Consider the following 26,477-nt stretch of genomic DNA (forward strand, 5'->3'; position numbering starts at 1 on the left):
GGGTTCGCTCAGCCTTTAGAGGAGAAGGGAGGATCTGAGTGTAAACAGGCTGTAGACAAGCAACTCTCCGCTTCTGTGCTAATTATCCAGCTTTAGGAGTAAACAGTAATTAAGGAACCTTCCCAAAGGGAGATGAGAACTCATGGGCTCTGTGCTGAGTCAGAGAGGAATTGGCTGCTCTGTACGTTTGTTTGTATGTATTTAAAAACTATAGTTGATGAGAAGGAAAATTAGGGATAATGCCTAATTCTCAGGACAGATGGGTAGATAATAGACAGAGAGATCTGGAGAAAGTTGACTAAGAGGAGACACAAGCAATTACAGGAAATACTTGGGGCTGTTGCTAAGGCATCAGAGTTCAGTACTTCTCATGAGGAACTATCATCATACTGTATAACACTTTTCATTGATGGATATTCAAAACACCTAGCAAAGGCAAGTCACTATGAACCATCCCCATTTCACTGATCAGTAAACTGATGTCCAAGGTCACACAGAGACTGTCTGACAGAACCCAAGTGTCCTGACTTCATAAGAACAAAAGAACGGATACTAGTGGATACTAATGGATTTAGCAAAAAGTTACGAGGGACTGGAGTATGTTGGTTTGCTGCTCCAAAACTTGTATCAGCCTCTGTGTTGCATCCGTAGTTTATGCCTCTCTTTCTCTTCTTTCCCGCTTGTCGCTTTCCCTCCACAGCCTGCGTTCCCTCGTGTCTATATCAGAGTACTGCAGCACCTCCCAGAACATATCTTCCTTGCTGCCTCTGGGGAGCTTTCTTATCCAGCGGAGATGCTCAGCTTGAGCGGAGGGGGCGTCTCCTTTCAAGGACATATCTGGTGAACCACAAGTAACTGTAAACAGAAGCATTATTGTTAAGTACACGTACAGCATTGAAACGGTACATTAAAATACACCGCTGGTAACACACAAATCATTTTCTGGCTGACCCTTGATAAGCACACATACCGGAAAAACTGCAAGGATGGTGAGTGTACCCAGCACCGGGGGACATTGTGCATGGGAAAAAAGCAATATGAGGGGTCGTGAGGCACTTCTCATGGGACAACACTATAAAGTTTCCCACCCATTCCCACAGGAGGGGTCCTTGTGGCAGATATCTCTCTCCTGAGGGGAAGCAATGAAGCAAGGTTTCACCTAGTATATGCTTGCAGCTTCCAGCCCGGTCCCTATGCTGCTCGCCTGTTCTTGTCCAAGGAATTGCAGTATGGGCCGGGAAAGTGTCACTCAATGGGGGAAGGAGGAAAGCAGTTCTGCCAAGGAACCTCCAGCACAGGATTGTGGAGTACCTGCAGGAAAGTTTCCTAGAAATTTCCCTGGAGGAATCCTGTGAAATCTCGGTGTGCATCAACAGCCTGCTCCCCCATACTGCCTAGCTGCATGGGGAAATGCTCAGCACACGGAAACACAGCCAGCCTTGTACATTTCCCTGCCCTCAACCAACTTCCACACTTCACAAAGCAAAACCACTTACCAGGGGTCTATTTTCCTGCTTCTGGCTCACCTGATTGTGACTGCCCAGACTGGCTGCACACCTCTGGAGTGGAGAACAGCTCCTGAGAGGACACAGCACTGGGCGAACCCAGCACGGGCTCCACATCTTCTAATGCCTCCATCTCTTTATCAATGACTTTCTCCTCTGGCTTAAGTCCAGTTTGCATCGTCTGCAGAGCTACCAAAATATCCACGGGGCTCCTGGCCATGGAGGTGATGTCACAGACGAGGATAAACTCCTTATAAAAATGGCAGATCTGGGGAGCAGCACCGGACTGACCATTTCCCTCCTTTGCCGTCACGTTCACGGCACTTCTGATAGATGGTACTTCTGGTATGTGGCACTCAGCTCCTTCACCTTTCCTGTGCACTGCAGTGTGTCCTAATCATAGCTCTTTTCCAACAAGCTGCACAAAATCTGCCCTTAGGTGTTGAAATTCCTTCAGCTGGAGCACAGCTGGGACTGCACGGCCTCCTCTCCCCAAATACTGAGCAGATCCAGCACCTCCGCAGTGGTCCAAGAGGGAGAGCGTTTGCTGCATGGAGCCACAATGGTTACCTGAGAAGAGGCAGTGTGAGCTCTCCATGCCAAACAGGAAGGGGAATTTCAAAATTTCCGGGCCTTTAAACAGGGAGGGGCAGAAGGTGTTTACCTCGCTGCAGGGCAGAGGAGTTGAAACTACTGACAACAGCAGTCAGGATGGGCATTGTGGGATGCTTTTGGGAGAAGGGCGCAAGTGTCCATGCTGGCATGTCGTCAATATCTTACAACTCTTGTCAAGGTGGTTTTATTATGTCATTGAAACTGAGGCGTTGCATCGTCAATAGTGGCCTTGCAGTGTGGACACCATCGCTGTTTCTTTGCCAAAAGCTGCTTTTTGACAAAAAAACTTGGCAGTGTAGAGAAGGCCTAAGGAACAGTGATGAATAACCAGTATCCACCATCGTGTTTCCTGCTGGTGTCTATTAAGGTTTCCCACACCAAGATGTGTAGGAATTATTGAGGCAGAGAGCACCATAAAATATGGAATTCTCATTACTGGGGTCATGTGTTCATAATTCATTTATCTGAATAATGAAAATGTCATTTTTCAGTGTGTGAAGAGCGACCAATCTGCTTCACCCATAAGAACAGCCTCCAGTAGTGCATGTAGTGTCTCATATGAATATTGTGTCTCCATCCAGGCGTTTGTACTGCGACCATCACCCTAAAGCCTGGGCACATACAGGAAGCCAATGGAACGTACAGTACATGCAGGAGACACCGTTCAGCCTCAGAGTTGGACACCTTCCCCCTACTCCATGTCAGATTCAAACACAACTGACTTCACCAACCCCTCCACCTTCATCCTGCTGGGCATACCTGGGCAGGAGGCAGCCCATGTCTGGATCTCCATCCCCTTCTGCACCATGTACGCCATAGCCATCTTGGGGAACTTCACCATCCTGTGCATCGTGAGGAGGGAGCCAAGCCTCCATGAGCCCATGTACTATTTCCTCTGCATGCTGGCCATCACCGACCTGCTCGTGTATACATCCACACTGCCCAAAATGCTGGCAATCTTCTGGTTCAATTCCAGGGAGATCGATTTCAGTGCCTGCCTCACCCAGATGTACTTCATTCGCTGCTTCTCATTGATGGAGTCTGGGATCCTCGTGGCCATGGCTTTTGATCGCTACGTGGACATCTGCCATCCCCTGAGACATTCCACCATCCTGACAAACCCCGTCGTGGCCAAGATCGGCCTGGCCGTGGGGCTGCGTGGCGGAATGGTCACACTGCCCTCTCTCCTCCTGGTGAGGCAGTGGCCATATTGCACAACCAACATCATCCCCCAGCCGTTCTGCACACATACAGCCGTAGTCAAGCTGGCCTGCGCTGACACCCACGTCAATAGTTACTATGGCCTCTTTGTGCTTTTCTGTGTGATGGGTCTGGATGGGATTTTTATTGCCATCTCCTATGTCCAGATCCTCAGGGCCATCTTCAGCCTCCCCACAAAGGACGCTCGGCTCAAGACTTTTGGGACCTGCGGCTCCCACCTCTGTGTCATTTTAGCCTCTTATGTCCCAGGGCTCTTCATCTCCCTCATGTACTGGTTTGGCCAGAATGTGCCTGGGCATATCCACGTTCTCATTCCCAACTTGTACATCTTTATGCCCCACATGCTAAACCCCATCATCTATGGGGTGAGGACCAAACAGATCCGGGACAGGCTGCTCTGGTTCTTTACTCATAAAGGGGCCTAAAGTTTTCTCCTGGTGCTCTGACTCTGAGATTGAGTTTCTGTTCAGAGGTGGCTTGTGACATAGTTCTTGTCCCTCTTCCCTGAAACACTGACTGCACTGTCAAAAGGACATAAAATCCTTTCCTGTCCTCACTGTGCTGTGTCTGCCTGACAAACGGAGGAATCACTCTGGGTACACCCCATTAACTCATAGGGTTGCCACCTTTCTAATTGCTGGTAACTCGACACCTGAGGCCCTGCCCCCTGCCCCACCTATTCCCCAAGTCCTTGTCCCCTGCCCCCATCCCACGCATTTCCACAAGGCCCCTCCCACTCTCCCACCTATGCCTGCAAGGCCCCACACCCTTATCCACCTCTTCCTCCAGACCCTGCAAGTCTTCTGCCTCTTCCCCCAAAGCGCCACCCCTGTTGCTGGCTCCTCACCTCCCCAGCCCCAGTCACTCTCTGGATTATCTCCATCTCCCTCCGCCCCCCACCCCCCAGCTGGGCTCCCTCTGCTCTGGGGCTGGGACTGGAGCTGCTGCAGCCTGACAAAGAGCCTGTAGTGAGTACAGTGAGGACACAGTGCTGGGGCTGACAGACCAATGAGGAGCAGAGAGGGAAGCTAGGAAACCCTATAAGAGCAGTGGATGGTTGGTAGCAGGGTTGTAAGGCAGGTGTGCGAGATTGTGCATCATACAACTTGTGGGCCCTAAAGGTCAGCCACAAAGTCCTGAGGGAAGAGACCATTGTGTTGCTTATTTCCTTAGCTTTCAGTTCCCTTTTGTTCCTCCTGGCAGGGGGCCTGTAGCTGGCAGTGTCCCTGCAATGGGTATGAACTGGGAGCACTTTGCCCTAACCCAGGTCTTGGGGCCGGGGTAAGAGATCAGCTTTGAAGCTAGGAGGACAACAGCTGAGTGAGGTGACAGGATAAGTCCCCATGTTAGATGGGAAGTCGGGATGCTGGGCATAGGACAGGGAGGTTTTGGTAGCTCACAGTGAAGGAGATAAATGGCAGATCTTCTATTATCTGGCTATTTAAACACACACATGGCACCTTATCTGGAACTGCAGGGCACCCATTGCCCACGGTGAAACTGAACAGCGAAGCTGAGTCTAACATATGCTCTTCATGATGATTTTGAACACTACATCTAGAAGCTCTTTTGCTAAGCATCTTCAGCATCATCATACAATTGCAGAATCATAGCATATTAGCGGTGGAAGAGACCTCAGGAGGTCATCTAGTCCAACCCCCTGCTCAAAGCAGGACCAACGCCAACTAAATCATCCCAGCCAGGGCTTTGTCAAGCTGGACCTTAAAAACCTCTAAGGATTGAGATTCCACCACCTCGCTAGGTAACCCATTCCAGTGCTTCACCACCCTGCTAGTGAAATAGTGTTTCCTAATATCCAACCTAGACCTCCCCCACTGTAACTTGAGAACATTGCTCCCTGTTTTGTCATCTGCCACCACTGAGAACAACCGAGCTCCATCCTCTTTGGAACCCCCCTTCAGGTAGCTGAAGGCTGCTATCATATCCCCCCTCATTCTTCTCTTCTGCAAATTAAACAAGCCCAATTCCCTCAGTCTCTCCTTGTATGTCATGTGCCCCAGCCCCCTAATCATTTTTGTTGCCCTCCGCTGGACTCTCTCCAATTTGTCCACATCCTTTATGAGCGGGGGGCCCAAAAGTGGATGCAATACTCCAGATGTGGCCTCACTAGTGCCGAATAGAGGGGAATAATCACTTCCCTCCATCTGCTGGCAATGCTCCTAGTAATGCAGCCCAATATGCCATTAACCTTCTTGGCAACAAGAGCACACTGTTAACTCATATCAAACTTCTTGTATACTGTATTCCCCAGTTCCTGTTCTGCAGAACTGCAGCTTAGCCAGTCGGTACCCAGCCTGTAATGGTGCATGGGATTCTTCCATCCTAAGGGCAGGACTCCACACTTGTCCTTGTTGAACCTCATCAGATTTCTTTTGGCCCAATCCTCCAATTTGTCTAGGTCACTCTGGACCCTATCCCTACCCTCCAGCATATCTACCTCTCCCTCCAGATTAGTGTCATCCGCGAACTTGCTGAGAGAGCAATCTATCCCATCATCCACATCATTAATGAAGCTGTTGAACAAAAATGTTATCCCCATTTCCTGGCTAGATTGAAATACACAGCGGTAAAGTGATTGACCAAAGGCCACACAAGGAGTCAGTGCAAGAGCTGAGAATAGAAACTAGGAGTCCTGTCCCCCCAGCACCATTTCTCTGGCCATGAACTGTCATTGCTCCTCTGAATTGTGTTAGATGCAGTGAGACTATGTGTCGTGATCAGTGGAGTTGCCGTCCTTCTTCAAGAGGAGGAATTCATTAAAGAAACAGCTAAAAACTGAAGTCACAAGAACAGGTTTCCACACAATTCAGTCTTCAGTCTTCTCTTGCTTGTTTACCAGGGACCGCATGCTGCCTGGAACTCTACACAGTGCATTGAACCCAAGAAAGTTCTGCAGGCAATCAAATAAATGCAGTGTGCCTCTGCAGCCCTGATTAGGGCTTTTCCGTAGCAGCACTAGAATCAATGAATAATAATCTCCAGTTAATACATGGTTCAGGGATTTTCCCAAGGTCACCCAGTGGAAACATGGCATAGCTGGGACTCCTTACTCCCATTCACTGGACATTCTCTCTAATTAAACGTCTTCGGCTAAATCCTCAGCTGGTGTAAGTGGTGCAGCCCCACTGAAATCAGGGGAGATCCCCTGCATTAGAGAAACCACTGGAGAGACACCAGCAGCCCTTTGTGCTGCTGCATAGAACATACGAGTCAGGTCTAAGAGAGACTAAGCAAGGGATTAGTAGCTAGGGACTTGTGCGCTATGTTTCTGGTTCAAGACAATTCCCTTCCTGTTGCCTCAGTTTCCCCATTTGTAAAAGTGGGATACCTCCTGGGAATAGTGAGCAATGGTCTGTGCAGCACCTATAAACATAGAATCATAGAACCATAGAAGATAGGGGTTGGAAGAGACCTCAGGAGGTCATTTAGTCCCACGCCCCGTTTAAAGCAGGAACAACACCAACTAAATCATCCCATCCAGGGCTTTGTCAAGCCGGGCCTTAAAAACCTCTAAGGATGGCGATTCCACCACCTCCCTAGGGGACCCATTCCAGTGTTTCACCACCCTCCTAGTGAAATAGTGTTTCCTAATATCCAACCTAAACCTCCCCCACTGCAACTTGAGACCATTGCTCCTTGTTCTGTTATCTGCCACCACTGAGAACAGCCTAGCTCCATCCTCTTTGGAACCCCCCTTCAGGTAGTTGAAAGCAGCTATCAAATCCCCCCTCATTCTTCTCTTCTGGAGACTAAACAATCCCAGTTCCCTCAGCCTCTCCTCATAAGTCATGTGCCCAAACCCCCTGATCATATCCGTTGCCATCCGCTGGACTCTCTCCAATTTGTCCACATTCTTTCTGTAGTGGGGGGGGGGGGCAAAATTTGACACAGTTCTCCAGTTGTGGCCTCACCAGTGGCGAATAGAGGGGAATAATCACGTCCTCGATCTGCTGGCAATGCTCTTTCACAGTCCAGTATGCCGTTAGCCTTCTGGGCAACAAGGGCACACTGCTGACTCACATCCAGCTTCTCATCCACTGTAATCCCCAAGTCCTTTTCTGCAGAAATACTGCTTAGCCAGTTGGCCCCCAGCCTGTAGCGGTGCATGGGATTCTTCCATCGTAATTGCCGGACTCTGCCCTTGTTCTCATTGAACTTCATCAGATTTCTTTGGGCCCAATCCTCCAATTTGTCTAGGTCACTCTGCACCCTATCCCTACCTTCCAGCATATCTACCTCTCCCCCCAGCTTTAAGACAGGATGTAGATCCAACTGAATAAATCATTGTCTGTGATGCTGGAGAGGGAGCTTCACCTTACCCGTGAAATCACAGGTTTCCACCATAAAACGATGAGGCTCATCCAGCAGCACAGTGGGGGATGGTGTTGTGGACTTACGATGATCCTCTGGCTGGGTCCCTGTCATGACTCTGTGGCCCATGGAGATGGGCAAAGAGAGAGCAGACCACCGGTTTGCTGATTGTCCCGGTGGCACGGTGCAACCCATGTCTATCTCCAGAAAGGGAAAGGGAGCTGGAGGGAAGTGAGCAGCCCCTAAAGTGTCAGGAAGGGGAGACAAATAAACAGCCCCCTGAGGTTCATCCAAGGAGAGGGGAAATGAGAGAACTCCTGGACGGCAGCAGTATGGAAGATGGAGAGGACAAAAATGAGTAGGACTTCTCTCCCCCTCTCCCCCCACAGCTCCTGCCTCCACTCTGTGGGTGCGGCTAGGGCTTGGGGCAGCCTGAACTGAGCGCTTCTTCTGCTGCTGCAGCCAGGCAGTCTGGGCTCTTCCCCTCGCCCGGCGGCTCCTACTGGGGTTGGAGGCTTGAACTCCTGACATCTGAAGCTGAGGAACTCCGGGCTCGGGGCTTCTGTCCCCTTCTGCTGAGCTGCTCCACATAAATCACATCCTGATTGCCATGTTCTTTTTCTCCCTCTGAAGCCCCTGGCACGGGGCACGCTCAGAAGACAGGCTACTGGGCTACATGGACGATTGGTTTTTCCCAGTATGGCCATTCTGATCTTCTTATTTACACCCCAGATGTATCTGCCTCTCCCTGTAACCCACTATACCCCACTCCCCTCCCAGAGCCGAGATAGATCCCAGGACTCCTGACAGGGTCTCTCTCTCCACAGAGTTAGTAACAAATTGAGAATAAACATTAAAATTTTAACACTAACCAGTGTCCCTTAAGTGACTTGCCATAAGATGTGAGCACATATTGGTTTTAGAGATGACTGGGTCGCAGCTGTCAAAGTGAGGGGAAGACAGGAGCAAGTGACAGGGGCAGGGCCTTGGGGAGAAGACACACAGCAGGGTCAAGGCTTGACAGAAGAGATGAGGCAAGGTTACAATTTCAAAGATCCAGCTACCAGCAATTAGAAAGGTGGCAACCCACTGTAGTGCACACAGACTCACTCCCCAGTTCATCACATTGACACAGCTCAGTAAGGACAGGAAAGGGTTTAATGTCTCTCTGTCTGTCCAGTAACTGATTCAGGGAAGAGGCCCCAGCACCATGGACCAGCCAGCTCTGCACAGAGCTCAATCTGAGAGCCAGAGCACAAGGAGAAAACATTTAGGTCCCTTTATGAGTAAGGAGCTGGAGCAGCCTGCCACGGATCTGTTTGATTCTCACCCCGTAAATGATGGGGTGTAGCACAGGGGGCACCAGGTGGTACAGACTGTTAATGAGAAGAAGGAAGTGCAGTGGCACATTGTGGCCAAACCTCTGAATGAGGGAGGAGAAGAAACGTGGGACGTACAAAGATGAGATGGCACAAATATGAGAGATGCAGGTCCCAAAAGTTTTGAGCCGGGCATCTTTTGTAGGGAGGCGGAAGATGGCCCGGAGGATCTGAGTATAGGACACGGTGATAAAAAACACATCCATTCCAGTCAGACAGAAAAGATCAAACAGGCCATAGTAACTACTGATGCGGATGTCAGCGCAGGCCAGCTTCACCACAGCCATATGCCCACAATAGAAGTGGGGGATAATGTTGGTTCTGCAATATGGCCACTGCCTCGCCAGGAAGGGATAGGGTAATGTGAGTATGCCACTGCGCAGCACCACAGCCAGGCCTATTTTGGCCACAACAGAGTTTGTCAGGGTCGTGGAATATCTCAGAGGATTGCAGATGGCCACGTAGCGATCAAAAGCCATGGCCACGAGGATTCCAGACTCCATCGTTGAGAAGGAGAGAACGAAGTACATCTGAGTGAGGCAGGCACTGAAACTGATCTCCCTGGAATTGAACCAGAAGATGCTCAGCATTTTCGGTACGGTTGATGTGGACATGACCAGGTCGGTGACGGCCAGCATGCAGAGGAAATAGAACATGGGCCCATGGAGGCTTGGCTCCCTCTTCACGATGAACAGGATGGTGAAGTTCCCCAACACGGCTATGGCATACATAGCACAGAAGAGGATGGAGATCCAGATATTGGCTGCCTCCAGGCCAGGAATGCCCAGCAGGATGAAGGTGAAGGGGTTGGTGAAGTTGGTTGTGTTTGAATCTGACATAGCGTAGGGGAGAAAGTGTCCAACTCTGAGGCATAAGGGTTTCTCCTGCATGTATCATATGCTCCCCTGACTTTCTGTGTGTTCCCAGGATCTCGGGTGATGGTCACAGTAGAAATGCCTGAATGGAGAGACAACGTTAATATGAGATACTGCATGCACTAGTGGAGGCTGTTCTCATGGGAGAAGCAGATTAATCGCTCTTCACACACTGATTTATGACATTTTCATTATTCTGAGAAAATAACTATGAACAATGACCCTACTAAATTCAAATCCATATTTTTGTTGTGCTCCCTGAATTAATAATTTCTACACTTTTTCATGGGGGGACCTTAAGAGGCACCAGCAGGAAACACAAGTATGGATACTGGTTATCCATCATTGTTCCTTAATGCATTGAGAGCTAGGATAGGGAGTCTATATTGAAGGGAGTTCCCCATTCATCCAGTTGCTCAAAATCAGAGAGGGGAAAAAACCAAACTTTCCCACAGACATGTGCTGGGAGAAACATGCCAACTAGAACATACCTCAGGGGAAAGACCTGGGCGCCATTGATAGCAGCTCAAGAGAAACACCTGCTCATTCCCAGCAGTGGACAAAACAAAACAATGTTCAGATCTCTAAGATATAGGATGGAGAATAACATGTTCGGGAATGTATTCAGTTTTGGTCACTCTCTACTAAGGATAGAAAAGTCTGGGACTCTTTAGTTTACACAAGAGACAAAGAAGAGAGTACATGATATAGGAGAGGAAACAGATGTTAAAAACTTGGAGAGGGTGCAGGAAAGAGCCACAAAAAATATTGGAGGATAGAGAAAAAGCCGGATTGTTAGACTTCAAGGTGTATCTCTCTTTAACTTATCAAAAAGATGATCAAGCGGACACTTTCATGTGGAGAAAATCCTGGGTAATAATGGGCTCAGTAATCTACCAGAGAAAGGCTGAGCAAGACCTAAGGGCTGGAAGCTGAATCCAGGCAAATACCAGCTCGAAATTAGGGCCAAATATTTAGCAAGGAGGGTGATTAACCATTGTTCATTTAGGTTTTCACCAAGATGGTTAGTGGTGTTTGGACACCTAACACAGAGAATGCCAGTGAAAATGGGGTAGGTTCAGATACTAAAATACCGAAAGAAGAAGTTAAAAATTACTTGGACAAGTTAGATGTCTTCAAGACACCAGGGCCTAATGAAATGCATCCTAGAATACTCCTAAGGAACTGACTGAGGAGATATCTGAGCCATTAGCTCTTATCTTTGAAAAGTCATGGGACACAGGGGAGATTCCGGAAGACTGGAAAAGAGCACATATAGTGCCTATCTATAAAAAGGAATAAGGGAAACCCAGGCAATAACAGAGCAGTCAGCTTAACTTCTGTACCAGGTAAGAGAAGGTAGCAATTTATTAAGGAATCAATTTGCAGACATCCAGAAGATAATAAAGTGATAAGTGATAGTCCCCATATCTCGATGCATTTTATTTATTTATTTTTTAACCTGAGGGCGTAACCCCAAATTTTTTGTTCAGACTGAACACACCTGTGTTTTTATTTGTGGGTGTTACCACAACACCCAAATATGCCTAGCACATGAGGGTGTTAGTACAACCCCTTCATTTAAATAGGTTTGACCTAAGCAATTTATTGGCTTATCTTGGGGATTTGAGGGATTACCTCCACCCCTTAACTTAGTCCCGCGTATGCATACAACTAACCTTACATGGGGCAACAACGTTTCCACCACTGTTTTGCATTTGATTTTGTTGCATAAGCAAAAGTTTGTATGGGGTGAGCCCAAAAGGACAAACGGCCCCACGGTCAGTTCTTTTTTGACACCCCAGCAGAGATTTCAAAAGGTTTTTTACCTTTGGCTTGGCGCCTGGGGTTTGAAGGGGAACGGTCCGTAGTAGCGGTTGCTGCCTTAGCCGGGCGTAGCCATCCGAGTCACATGGCACCAAATATTGTGGAGGAAAACCTGAGTTTTTACCTTTAGGTTGAATACAAGAAGTTAGAGACAGCTTTATTTAAGAAATTGCAAGGGAAGAAATACAATGGACACAGAGTACCTTTGCCTGAATAGTTTTTTTAAAGTAGAAGCAATATTACACAAGCATTTATACATTTTAGTGGCATGCATTAATTAAAAACATCTGCAGTTTGTTTATTTTATGTTTTGCCTATTTTTGTATTTTTGTTTTTAAAACATTGCTATTTTAAGGCTGGGTTACGCTGACTTTACTTTCCTGTGTTTTTATTTGCTTTTGATGTGAGCCCTGCTTTTACAGGTTTTGCTAAGACTTAGCATGACAGTTGCTTTGTTTTTTACAATTAAAAGGCCTATATTTAAATTTTTAACACCGTTTTTACACTAAGTTGGGAGGGGTTGCAAGTTTTTGGAAAATCGGATAAACATTCAAAATGATCTGGAAAAACTGGAGAAAAGGATGATTGGGGGTCTTGAAAACACGACCTCTGAGGGAAGACTGAAAGATCTAGGTTTATTTAGTCTGAATAAGAGAACACTGAAGGAGGACATGATAACTGTTCAAATACCTAAAAGGTTGTTACAAGGAGAGAAAAAAAGTGTTCTCCTTAACCTCTGAAGAGACGACAAGAAGCAATGGACTTAAGTTGCAGCAAGGGAGGTTTAGGTTGGACATTAGGAAAAATGTTTCACAAAAGGCAAATACTATGTTTTGTTATATTAGCAGAATTATAATATGCAAGTCATGGTACATGATAGTATTCCTCTACTCAGTGTGGGTTAGGTCTCAAATGGAGTAATGTGTCCAATTTTGCTCACCAATGTATGGAAAGGATGTAGAGAAGCTGGAAATGATCTATAGGCAAGTAACAAATGTTATGCAAGGGATGGAATGCAAGCCGTATGAGCAAGCCAAAGGAACCAGTATGTTTATTTGGAAAAGAGGAGATTAATGGGGGACATGATAGTGGTCTTCAAACACTTGAAAGGTGGCCATAAAAAGGTAGAGGAAAGTTATTCTGTCTTACCACAGAAGGGCAGGACAAGAGGCAGTGGGTTCAAATTGCAGCATAGAAGATATAAATTAAATTTCAGGAAAATCTTCCTAACTTTAACTACAGGAGCCCAACTGAAGAGACTCCCAGGGAAGTCACGGAAGCTCCCACTATGGAGGTTTTCCAAAGACGTGTAAATAGCCATCAGTCTTAGATGACTAAGACAAAACAAATCCTGCATCTTGTCAGAGGGATAGACTAGCTGTCCTTTGTGTTCCCTTATAACTCTATGGCTCTACCATTCTATTATGTAAAATCCTAGTGAAGACCCGGCCTTAGTCACACACAAGTCTTTTGGCTCAATCCAGAGGAAACTGAGTGAAATTTAATGGGCCTGTGTTTTACAGGAGGTCAGACTGGATGATCAAATGGTCCCTTCTGACCTTAAACCCTATGGATCTATTGATAAAGAAAGTAGATCAGGCATTTCTATTTAAAGTGTCTCATAACATGAACACAGGAACATTTAGTTAAATTTAAAGTAGTCTGAACATATAACATCGAGAAAAGGTAATTGCTACCGTAATTCATATTTGCCCTGTAGAACTCCTTGCTACCAATGTTATTGGCATGAAGAGTACAGAAGAATGGGATTCACAAATGGATTGGCCATTGTAGGTGGTGCTGGTGGCATCACCTGTAGTTAAGGCTGTCTGACACCTTCCATTAGAAGACCTTATTTCCAGTTGCTTATAAGTTTGACAGATTTTAGTTGTTTGGACTGAAATTTCCCATGCTGGGTGTCTCCTTTGAGCAGAATTGATTTTTTTTTTTAAAGTTTCAAGCATAACAATTCAGCCAACTTCTCGAATGAAGCTAGAAGAAAGTATGTGTTACCCATCTTGAAAAATGCTCATTATTGTTCTAGTGAGGAGCCCTAGCACCTCTAATCTTTCCAGCAGATAAAAGTCAGGTAACAGCCCCTGTCCCCCTGCCCCATTAACAGACAGAGCCCTGAAATGCAAGAGGAGAGGGTGACAGTGTCTGTGCATTCACACACAGTTGACTCCTGACATCTGTACTCAGTTCTTTCTCCAAGGGGAGTTTTGCCAAACTGGGCCTTAGCAAAGCACGGGCCGTGGTCTCAGAATTTGGCCTTGTATTGCACATCTACTAACATCTTTCATCCTGAAGGATTCACTGTGCCACTGAACTGCACCTCCTTGGGGCAGGAGTCCATCAGGCAGGATGCGCAGGGATGCACAGAAATCAGTGACATTTTGTCCAGTAATTCTTAGCAAACTCATCACTTATGGCAAGGGACCCGGGATGTTTCATGGATGTGCAGAGCGGAAGGGACCACAGACTTACTCTCTATCCCATCACACCCATGTTGCACAGGGTTTGTCAATCATGTGAGCTCCTCATCAAGAGATGGGTACCTGTGAATTCTGAGATCGAAGTGGTCTCCTTAGGAATCCCCCTCAGGTATCCGTGACCCACACCTCTCTCAACCCAGCATATGCAGCAGCATCCCACGCCGAGAGCCGACACACGTTGTGCACAGTTTATAGTATAGCTCTGTGTAATCCCAGTGGGGTTCGCTCAGCCTCTAGAGGAGAAGGAAGTGTCTGAGTGTAAACAGGCTGTAGACAAGCAACTCTCCGCTTCTGTGCTAATTATCCAGCTTTAGGAGTAAACAGTAATTAAGGAACCTTCCCAAAGGGAGATGAGAACTCATGGGCTCTGTGCATGAGAAAGGAATTGGCTGCTCTGTACGTTTGTGTGTATGTATTTAAAAAATATAGTTGATGAGAAGGAAAATTAGGGATAATGCCTAATTCTCAGGATAGATGGGTAGATAATAGACAGAGACATCTGGAGAAAGTTGACTAAGAAGAGACACAAGCAATTACAGGAAATACTTGGGGCTGTTGCTAAGGCATCAGAGATCAGTACTTCTCATCAGGAACTATCATCATACTGTATAACACTTTTCATTGATGGATATTCAAAACACCTAGCAAAGGCAAGTCACTATGAACCATCCCCATTTTACTGATCAGTAAACTGATGTCCAAGGTCACACAGAGACTGTCTGACAGAACCCAAGTGTCCTGACTTCATAAGAACATAAGAACGGCCGTACTGGGTCAGACCTAAGGTCCATCTATCCCAGTATCCTGTCTACCGACAGTGGGCAATACCAGGTGCCACAGAGGGAGTGAACCTAACAGGTAATGATCAAGTGATCTCTCTCCTGCCATCCATCTCCACCCTCTGACAAACAGAGTCTAGGGACACCATTCCTTACCCATCCTGGCTAATAGCCATTAATGGACTTAACCTCCATGAATTTATCCAGTTCTCCTTTAAACGATCTTATAGTCCTAGCCCTTGTCCACATGTTTGTTGATGCCTTCAAAGAAATCTAATAGATTATTAAGACACAATTTCCCTTTACAGAAACCATGTTGACTTTTGCCCAACAATTTATGTTCTTCTATGTGTCTGACAATTTTATTCTTTACTATTGTTTTGATTAATTTGCCCGGTACCGACGTTAGACTTACCGGTCTGTAATTGCCTGGGTCACCTCTAGAGCCCTTTTTAAATATAGGCGTTACATTAGCTATCTTCCAGTCATTGGGTACAGAAGCTGATTTAAAGGACAGGTTACAAACCTTAGTTAATAGTTCCGCAACTTCACCTTTGAGTTCTTTCAGAACTCTTGGGTGAATGCCATCTGGTCCCGGTGACTTGTTAATGTTGAGTTTATCAATTAATTCCAAAACCTCCTCTAGTGATACTTCAATCTGTGACAGTTCCTCAGATTTGTCACCTACAAAAACTGGCTCAGGTTTGGGAAGCTCCCTAACATCCTCAGCCGTGAAGACTGAAGCAAAGAATTTGTTTTTTCTCCGCAATGACTTTATCGTCTTTAAGCGCTCCTTTTGTATCTCGATCATCAAGGGGCCCCACTGGTTGTTTAGCAGGCTTCCTGCTTCTGATGTACTTAAAAAACATTTTGTTATTACCTTTGGAGTTTTTGGCTAGCCGTTCTTCAAACTCCTCTTTGGCTTTTCTTATTACATTCTTGCACTTAATTTGGCAGTGTTTATGCTACTTTCTATTTGCTTCACTAGGATTTGACTTCCACTTTTTAAAGGAAGTCTTTTTGTCTCTCACTGCTTCTTTTACATGGTTGTTAAGCCACGGTGACTCTTTTTTAGTTCTTTCACTGTGTTTCTTAATTTGTGGTATACATTTAAGGTGGGCCTCTATTATGGTGTCTTTAAAAATCGTCCATGCAGCTTGCAGGGATTTCACTTTAGTCACTGTGCCTTTTAATGTCTGTTTAACTAACCCCCTCATTTTTGCATAGTTCCCCTTTTTGAAATTAAATGCCACAGTGTTGGGCTTTTGAGATGTTCTTCCCACCACAGGGATGTTACATGTTATTGTATTATGGTCACTATTTCCAAGCGGTCCTGTTACAGTTACCTCTTGGACCAGCTCCTGCGCTCCACTCAGGACTAAATCTAGAGTTGCCTCTCCTCTTGTGGGTTCCCGTATCAGCTGCTCCAAGAAGCAGTCCTTTAAAGTATCAAGAAATTTTGTTTCTGCATTTCATCTTGAGGTGACATGTTCCCAGACAATATGGGGATAATTGAAATCCCCCACTATTATTGAGTTCTTAATTTTGATAGCCTCTCTAATTTCCCTTAACATTTCATCACTATCACTGTCCTGGTCAGGTGGTCGATAATAGATCCCTAATGTTATATTCTTATTAGAGAATGAAATTACTATCCATAGAGATTCTATGGAGCATGTGGATTCACTTAAGATATTTACTTCATTTGATTCTGCATTTTCTTTCACATATAGTGCCACTCCTCCCCTCTCCGCGGCACGACCTGTCCTGTCCTTCCAATATATTTTCTACCTCGGAATGCTTGTGTCCCATTGATTGCTCTCAGTCCACCAGATGTGTGTGATACCTATTATATCAATATCCTCCTTTATCACGAGGCACTCTAGTTCACCCATCTTATTATTTAGACTTCTAGCATTTGTGTACAAGCACTTGAAAAACTTGTCACTGTTTATCGGTCTGCCCTTTTCTGATGTGACCACGGTCTCTCTGTCGGTAAGTGACCACATGACAACGGGGAAATGGAGTCACGGTCTTGCAGGGCCTGTTCACTGGGGCAGAGTGGAAAGGAATTTGCTGGGTTGCAACCTGGAACTGGGGACCGCTGAGCCCTCTCGCATACCAATCTGGGCCCCCTCACACTGTGAGGCTGTGACAAGCTGCAATCCTCTCCAGGTCTTGCACTTACACAGCTATACACAGAGAGGGACACACGTAGGTGCTGAAATTACCTCTGAGCCACTTTTCCCTGCCAGCTTGGGATTTCCAGAGCCCTGTCTTGTTGAGCCAGACACTAGCCTGCTGCAACACATACCCAGGGTCTGGGCCATGCTCCCAAACCTGAAGGCTTTAGCTGAAAACTGCTCAATAGGTTACTTGTCTCCAGCACCCAGACACCCAGTTTCCAAGGGGATCCAAACCCGAAATAAATCTGTTTTACTCTGTATAAAGCTTATATAGGGTAAACTCATAAATTGTCCTCCCTGTTTTCATTGAAGGATCGTCAAAACACCTAGCAAAGGAAAGTCTCTATGAATATATCACTATTATACTGATAGGTAAACTGAGGCACGGGGAGAGATGACCTTGGCTAACATCTCACAGAGAGTGACAGACAGAAATGCTGGGTCCTGTTTTCCCTGATGTTACCACAGTCTCTCCCTGAGTAGCTGATCACATGACAAGTAGGAAAGGGACTCAGCTCTAGGAGGGCCTGTTCATTGCGTGGGTATAACAGATTTCCCCTGCATATAGCCTGGAACTGAGCTACCACTGAGCTCTCTGGCATACCAATATGGGCCCCCTCTCACACATTAAGGCTGTGATAAGATGCAATCTTCTCCAGATCTTGCACTTACAAAGCGATACACATGCAGAGAGACACCCAGCTGCAGTTCCATGAATGCTTTCACTAGCCAGCCATGAAACACCAATAGAGGAGAGGCTCCAGCCAGCTCCCCCCAGCTCCCCAGCCTAGGACACAAGAGTTGTACCATCCTTGCCTGGCCAAAAGCCTGACCAGTATAAGTTAATTTCCAGTCTGCCCCTCCCTCAATGTGGAGAGGACATTACATCAGCCTGAGCAGATTTCCCTTTTACGTTTCAAACAACATCCTGTATTAAGTAAAAAAATAAATAAATCAGATTTATTAATTACAGAAAGATCGATTGTTTAAGTGATTATAAGTAATAATGTAAAGAACAAAGTTGAAATCTGAGAAATAAACAAAATCACAATGTAAGTTCTATACACTAGACAGGCTTTGAATCAAACAGTGTGTCACCATGATGGGACAAACAATCCACCAATCTTCCATACACAGGCTAGAAATCCCTTCAGCCTGGGACCACAGCCCCAGTTCAGTCCCAGGTTCTAACGTCTTTCTTGTTCAGTTGCTTGGGGAGTGAGGCCAAGTGATGATGTCACTTCCACATTTTATAGCTTCTGCCGTGTAGAGGGAACTTCATTTTTCCAAGCAAAAGCCCCCAGCACAGTTAGTGGAAAAGTACAGACACAATATGGAGTCCAGTGTCACAGGAGCTGGTCACATGCCCTTGCATGCTTTCAGAACGTTAGGTACAAAAATGATACATGCATACAAATAGTTTAATCATATTCAGCAAATCATAACTTTTCCATTGATCTCTTACATCACATATTTTATATACTTTGTAAAAATCACATCATAATCATATCACCAAGGTAAATATGGGGGTCCCAGGGTGTTGCTTTGGGGCGCAGAATGTCACCTCTCCCCTTAGTGTACTGCAGGAGTGTTAGTCTCTGACTGATGCAGGAGCAGTGTGCTCAAGGCCCTCTTTACTTTTTGACCATACAACTCCCTAGTGTTGCAAACATTCTAGTGTTTATCCACAGGTGTTCTTGCAAACTTCTGTGTACCTTTCAACACTTTGTAGATCAGCCTAGTGATCTCAAAAGTCAGCAAATGTGTGTTTTTATACAGCATTGTTAACCATTGTGCTTTTCCAACTATATGTAACTCAATACATATATTCATCAACGCCATGAGGTGTCGTGCCTCAGTTTCCCACTCCAGAGAGCAGACCAGGTTTATTATCATTTCCCTTCTGTGACAAGATTTGAGCCTGTGAACAGTTGTTAGCTGAGAAGCAGTACGGCTTAGTCACATACAGATTCTTGTTGATTACTCCTAGTATGTCCAAAAGCTTTCCTCCAGAATCATGCCTGCTACACCTTTTCATAGGTTTACCATCACTACCAAATTTTTATGCCATAAGATTTACCATTAGCAATTAAGTTTGCTTTATGAGATTTAATAATCATAGAATCATAGACTATCAGGGTTGGAAGGGTCCTCAGGTGGCCATCCAGTCCAACCCCCTGCTCAAAGCAGGACCAATTCCCAACTAAATCATCCCATCCAGGGCTTTGTCAAGCCTGACCTTAAAAACCTCTAAGGAAGGAGGTTCCACCACCTCCCTAGGGAACCCATTCCAGTGCTTCACCACCCTCCTAGTGAAAAAGTTTTTCCTAATATCCAACCTAAACCTCCCCCACTGCAACTTTTTCATAGATTCATAGATTCATAGATTCTAGGACTGGAAGGGACCTCGAGAGGTCATCGAGTCCAGTCCCCTGCCCACATGGCAGGACCAAATAGTGTCTAGACCATCTCTGATAGACATTTATCTAACCTACTCTTAAATATCTCCAGAGATGGAGATTCCACAACCTCCCTAGGCAATTTATTCCAGTGTTTAACCACCCTGACAGTTAGGAACTTTTTCCTAATGTCCAACCTAGACCTCCCTTGCTGCAGTTGAAGCCCATTGCTTCTTGTTCTATCCTCAGAGGCTAAGGTGAACAAGTTTTCTCCCTCCTCCTTATGACACCCTTTTAGATACCTGAAAACTGCTATCATGTCCCCTCTCAGTCTTCTCTTTTCCAAACTAAACAAACCCAATTCTTTCAGCCTTCCTTCATAGGTCATGTTCTCAAGACCTTTAATCATTCTTGTTGCTCTTCTCTGGACCCTTTCCAATTTCTCCACATCTTTCTTGAAATGCGGTGCCCAGAACTGGACACAATACTCCAGCTGAGGCCTAACCAGAGCAGAGTAGAGCGGAAGAATGACTTCTCGTGTCTTGCTCACAACACACCTGTTAATACATCCCAGAATCATGTTTGCTTTTTTTGCAACAGCATCACACTGTTGACTCATATTTAGCTTGTGGTCCACTATAACCCCTAGATCCCTTTCTGCCGTACTCCTTCCTAGACAGTCTCTTCCCATTCTGTATGTGTGAAACTGATTTTTTCTTCCTAAGTGGAGCACTTTGCATTTGTCTTTGTTAAACTTCATCCTGTTTAACTCAGACCATTTCTCCAATTTGTCCAAATCATTTTGAATTATGACCCTGTCCTCCAAAGCAGTTGCAATCCCTCCCAGTTTGGTATCATCCGCAAACTTAATAAGCGTACTTTCTATGCCAATATCTAAGTCGTTAGAAGATATTGAACAGAGCCGGTCCCAAAACAGCCCCCTGCGGAACCCCACTCGTTATGCTTTCCAGCAGGATTGGGAACCATTAATAACAACTCTCTGAGTACGGTTATCCAGCCAGTTATGCACCTACCTTATAGTAGCCTCATCTAAATTGTATTTGCCTAGTTTATCGATAAGAATATCATGCGAGACCGTATCAAATGCCTTACTAAAGTCTAGGTATACCACATCCACAGCTTCTCCCTTATCCACAAGACTCGTTATCCTATCGAAGAAAGCTATCAGATTGGTTTGACATGATTTGTTCTTTACAAATCCATGCTGGCTGTTCCCTATCACCTTACCACCTTCCAAGTGTTTGCAGATGATTTCCTTAATTACTTGCTCCATTATCTTCCCTGGCACAGAAGTTAAACTAACTGGTCTGTAGTTTCCTGGGTTGTTTTTATTTCCCTTTTTATAGATGGGCACTATATTTGCCCTTTTCCAGTCTTCTGGAATCTCTCCCGTCTCCCATGATTTTCCAAAGATAATAGCTAGAGGCTCAGATACCTCCTCTATTAGCTCCTTGAGTATTCTAGGATGCATTTCATCAGGCCCTGGTGACTTGCAGTCATCTAACTTTTCTAAGTGATTTTTAACTTGTTCTTTTTTTATTTTATCTGCTAAACCTACCCCCTTCCCATTAGCATTCACTATGTTAGGCATTCCTTCAGACTTCTCGATGAAGACCGAAACAAAGAAGTCATTAAGCATCTCTGCCATTTCCAAGTTTCCTGTTACTGTTTCTCCCTCTTCACTAAGCAGTGGGCCTACGCTGTCTTTGGTCTTCCTCTTGAGACCATTGCTCCTTGTTCTGTCATCTGGTACCACTGAGAACAGTCTAGATCCATCCTCTTTGGAACCCCCTTTCAGGTAGTTGAAAGCAGCTATCAAATCCCCCCTCATTCTTCTCTTCTGCAGACTAAACAATCTCAGTTCCCCTCAGCCTCTCCTACTAAGTCATGTGCTCCAGCCCCTTAATCATTTTTGTTGCCCTCCTCTGGACTCTTTCCAATTTTTCCACATCCTTCCACATCTGCTATCATAACTTGCATGGAAACAACTAAAGAGTGCTTATTATTCAAAGAACTTTGCTTTTATTGCCAAAAAACCCACAACATGTACACACACACAGACACCTGTTAATTTCTGCAGGGCTGGGGGTTTGATACGTACCGGGGAGGGATGACTTTTAGAGCTTTTAGAGTATGTCCACCTATTGTTTGAAAAGCTGTCTGCGGGGGTGGAATGTAGGGGAAAGCATGAAGCCCCAGAAATCGGAAATGGATGTGCAGGTGGAGTGTGGGATGGGCATGGGAAAGAGCTCTGAATGTGCTGAAGGGGCTGGCACCTTTCTAATTGCTCGTAACTGGACACCTGAGGCCCCTCACCCCGCCCCACCTATTCCCAAGTCCTTGCCCCCTACCCCCTGTCCCACGCATTTCCACAAGGCCCATCCCACTCTCCCACCCGCAAGACCCCACTCCCTTATCCACCTCTTCCTCCAGGCCCCACAACTCTTCTGCTTCTTCGTCCATAGCGCCACCCCTGTTACTTGCTCCTCATGTCCCCAGCCCCAGTCACTCTCTGGATTATCTCCACCTCCCTCAACCCCCCCAGCTGGCCTCCCTGTGCTCTGGGGCTGGGACAGGAGCTGCTGCAGCCAGACGAAGAGCCTGTACTGAGTGCAGTGCGGACACTGTGCTAGTGCCCTATAAGAGCAGCTGATGGTTGGTAGCAGGGTTGTAAGGCAGGTGCATCATACAACTTGTGGGCCCTAAAGCTCAGCTACAAATTCCTGAGGGAAGAGGCCATTGTGTGGCTTATTTCCTTAGCTTTCAGTTCCCTTTTGTTCCTCCTGGCTGGGGGCCTGTAGCTGGCAGTGTCCTTGCAATGGGTATGGGCTGGGAGCCCTTTGCCCTAAGCCAGGTCTTGGGGTCAGGGTAAGAGAGGACAACAGCTAAGTGAGGTGATAGTGAGTCTAACATACGCTCTGCATGACAATTTTGATCACTACACCTAGAAGCTGTTTAGCTAAGCTCCTAGGCAGCGTCATCGTAGAATTGCAGATTCACAGAAGATTAGGGTTGGAAGAGACTGCAGAGATCATCTAGTTCAACCCCCTGCTTAAAGCAGGACCAACCCCAAGTAAATCATCCCAGCCAGGGCTTTGTTAAGCCTGACCTTAAAAACCTCCAAGGAAGGAGATTCCACCACCTCCCTAGGTAACCCATTCCAGTGCTTCACCACCCTCCTAGTGAAATAGTGTTTCCTAATATGCAACCTAGAACTCACCCACTGCAACTTGGGACCATTGCTCCTTGTTCTGTCATCTGCCACCACTGAGAACAGCCGAGCTCCATCCTCTCTGGAACCAGGGCCAGCTCCAGCATTTCTGCCGCCCCAAGCAAAAAAAAACACAAACAAAAAGCCGTGATCGCGATCGGCGGCGGCAATTGGAAAAAAAAAAAAAAACCACGATCGGCGGCGGCAGTTCAGCGGCAGGTCCTTCGCTCCTAGAGGGAGTGAGGGACCTGCTGCCCCGAATTGCTGCAGGTTCCGCACCTCTCCCTTGGCTGCCCCAAGCACCTGCTTGTTAAGCTGGTGCCTGGAGCCGGCCCTGTCTGGAAACGCCCTTCAGGTAGTTGAAGGCTGCTATCAAATCCCCCCTCACTCTTCTCTTCTGAAGACTAAATCAGTCCAGTTCCCTCAGCCTCTCCTCATAAGTCATGTGCCCCAGCCCCTGAATCATTTTCATTGCCCTCCACTGGACTCTCTCCAATTTGTCCACATCCTTTTGTAGTGGGGGGCCCAAACTGAATGCCATACTCCAGACGTGGCCTTACTAGGGCCAAATATCGGGGATAATCACTTCCCTCGATCTGCTGGCAATGCTCCTACTAATGCAGCCCAATATGCCGTTAGCCTTCTTAAGAACAAGGTCACACTGCTGACTCATATGCAGCTTCTCATCCACTGTAATCCCAAGGTCCTTTCTGCAGAACAGCTGCTTAGCCAGTCGGTCCTCAGTCTGTAGCTGTGCATGGGATTCTTCCTTCCTAAGTACAGGACTCTGACTTGTCCTTGTTGAACCTCATCAGATTTCTTTTGGCCCAATCCTCCAAATTGTCTTGGTCACTCTGGACCCTATCCCTACCTTCCAGCATATCTACCTCTCCCCCCAGCTTTAAGACAGGATGTAGATCCAACTGAATAAATCATTGTCTGTGATGCTGGAGAGGGAGCTTCACCTTACCCGTGAAATCACAGGTTTCCACCATAAAACGATGAGGCTCATCCAGCAGCACAGTGGGGGATGGTGTTGTGGACTTATGATGATCCTCTGGCTGGGTCCCTGTCATGACCGTGTGGCCCATGGAGATGGGCAAAGAGAGAGCAGACCACCGGTTTGGTGATTGTACCAGTGGCACGGTGCAACCCATGTCTATCTCCAGAAAGGGAAAGGGAAAGGGAGCTGGAGGGAAGTGAGCAGCCCCTAAAGTGTCAGGGAGGGAGGACAAAAAGCCAGCCCCCTGAGATTCATCCAAGGAGAGGGGAAATGAGACAACTCCTGGACGGCAGCAGTATGGAAGATGGAGAGGACAAAAATGAGTAGGACTTCTCTCCCCCTCTCCCCCCACAGCTCCTTCCTCCACTCAGTGGGTGCGGCTAGGGCTTGGGGCAGCCTGAACTGAGGGCTTCTTCTGCTGCTGCAGCCGGGCAACCCGGGCTCTTTCCCTCGCCCGGCGGCTCCTACTGGGGTTGGAGCCTTGAACTCCTGCCAGCTGAAGTTGAGGAACTCCGGGCTCGGGGCTTCTGCCCCCTTCTGCCCAGCTGCTCCACATAAATCACATCCTGATTGCCATGTTCTTTTTCTCCCTCTGAAGCCCCTGGCACTGGGCACTCTCAGAAGACAGGCTACTGGGCTACATGGACCATTGGTTTTTCCCAGTATGGCCATTCTGATCTTCTTATTTACACCCCAGATGTATCTGCCTCCTGCTGTAACCCACTATACCCCACTCCCCTCCCAGAGCCGAGATAGATCCCAGGACTCCTGACGGGGTCTCTCTCTCCACAGAGTTAGAAACAAATTGAGAATAAACATTAAAATGTTAACACTAACCAGTGCCACTTAAGTGACTTGCCATAAGATGTGAGAACATATTGGTTTTAGAGATGACTGGGTCGCAGCTCACAAGGGGAGGGGAAGACAGGAGCAAGTGAAGGGGAAGGGCCTTGGGAGAAGACACACAGCAGGGTCGAGGGTTGACAGAAGAGGTGAGGCAAGATTTCAATTCCAGGGATCCAGCTACCAGCAATTAGAAAGGTGGCAACCCAGTGTAGTGTACATAGACTGACTCCCCAGGTCATCACATTGACACAGCACAGTAAGGACAGGAAAGGGTTTAATGTCTTTCTGTCTGTCCAGTAAGTGATTCAGGGAAGAGGCCCCAGCACCATGGACCAGCCAGCTCTGCACAGAGCTCAATCTGAGAGCCAGAGCACAAGGAGAAAACATTTAGGTCCATTTATGAGTAAAGATCTGGAGCAGCCTGTCCCGGATCTGTTTGGTCCTCACCCCGTAAATGATGGGGTGTAGCACAGGGGGCACCAGGTAGTACAGACTGGTAATGAGAAGAAGGAAGTGCAGTGGCACATTGTGGCCAAACCGCTGAATGAGGGAGGAGAAGAAATCTGGGACATACAAAGCTAAGATGGCACAAACATGAGAGATGCAGGTCCCAAAAGTTTTGAGCCGGGCATCCTTTGTGGGGAGGTGGAAGATGGCCCGGAGGATCAGAGTATAGGACATGGATATAAAAAACACGTCCATTCCAATCTGAGAGAAAAGATCAAACAGGCCATAGTAACTACTGATGCGGATGTCACCGCAGGCCAGCTTCACCACAGCTATATGCCCACAATAGAAGTGGGGGATGATGTTGGTTCTGCAATATGGCCACCGCATGGCCAGGAAGGGATAAGGTAATGCGAGTATGCCACTGCGCAGCACCACAGCCAGGCCTATCTTGGCCACAGCAGATTTTGTCAGGATTGTGGTATACCTCAGAGGATTGCAGATGGCCACGTAGCGATCAAAAGCCATGGCCACGAGGATTCCAGACTCCATCCCAGAGAAGGAGAGAACGAAGTACATCTGAGTGAGGCAGGCACTGAAACTGATCTCCCTGGAATTGAACCAGAAGATGCTCAGCATTTTGGGTAGGGTGGATGTGGACATGACCAGGTCGGTGATGGCCAGCATGCAGAGGAAATAGTACATGGGTCCGTGGAGGCTCGGCTCCCTCTTCACGATGAACAGGATGGTGAAGTTCCCCAACACGGCTATGGCATATATAATGCAGAAGGGGATGGAGATCCAGAGATGGGCTGCCTCTAGGCCAGGAATGCCAAGAAGGATGAAGGTGGAGGAGTTCTTGAAGTTGGTTGTGTTCGAATCTGACATAGCGTAGGGGAGAAAGTGTCCAACTCTGAGGCATAAGGATGTCCTCTGCATTTACTGTATGTTCCCTTGCGTTTTTGTGTGTTCCCAGGATCTTGGGTGATGGTCACAGTAGAAATGCCTGAATGGAGAGACAACGTTAATATGAGATACTGCATGCAGTAGTGGAGACTGTTCACATGGGTGAACCAGATTGATCACTCTTCACACACTGATTTATGACATTTTCATTATTCAGAGAAAATAACTATGAACAATGACCCTAGTAAATACAATTCCATATTTTTGTTGTGCTCCCTGAGTTAATATTTTCTACACTTTTTGGTGGGGGGACCTTAAGAGGCACCAGCAGGAAACACAACTGTGGATACTGGTTATCCATCATAGTTCCTTAATGCAAGCTAGGATATGGAGTCTATATTGAAGGGAGTTCACCATTCATCCAGTTGCT

General features: G+C 46.7%; 3 protein-coding genes across 3 annotated transcripts; 1 reads left to right on the forward strand and 2 right to left on the reverse strand.

Annotated features, from left to right (window-relative positions):
- Window positions 1–2,818: 2,818 nt before the first annotated feature.
- LOC135875433 (olfactory receptor 52R1-like) lies at window positions 2,819–3,766 on the forward strand. The gene has a single exon (XM_065400278.1). The coding sequence runs from the start codon at window positions 2,819–2,821 to the stop codon at window positions 3,764–3,766; it is 948 nt and encodes a 315-aa protein (XP_065256350.1).
- A 5,177-nt stretch (window positions 3,767–8,943) lies between these two features.
- On the reverse strand, window positions 8,944–9,891 carry LOC135895354 (olfactory receptor 52E4-like). Its single transcript, XM_065423443.1, has one exon. The coding sequence runs from the start codon at window positions 9,889–9,891 to the stop codon at window positions 8,944–8,946; it is 948 nt and encodes a 315-aa protein (XP_065279515.1).
- A 15,190-nt stretch (window positions 9,892–25,081) lies between these two features.
- On the reverse strand, window positions 25,082–26,029 carry LOC135895461 (olfactory receptor 52E4-like). Its single transcript, XM_065423572.1, has one exon. The coding sequence runs from the start codon at window positions 26,027–26,029 to the stop codon at window positions 25,082–25,084; it is 948 nt and encodes a 315-aa protein (XP_065279644.1).
- Between the last annotated feature and the right edge of the window lie 448 nt (window positions 26,030–26,477).

This window comes from Emys orbicularis, chromosome 1 (genome assembly GCF_028017835.1).
Source record: "Emys orbicularis isolate rEmyOrb1 chromosome 1, rEmyOrb1.hap1, whole genome shotgun sequence".
Lineage (NCBI taxonomy): Eukaryota > Metazoa > Chordata > Testudines > Emydidae > Emys > Emys orbicularis.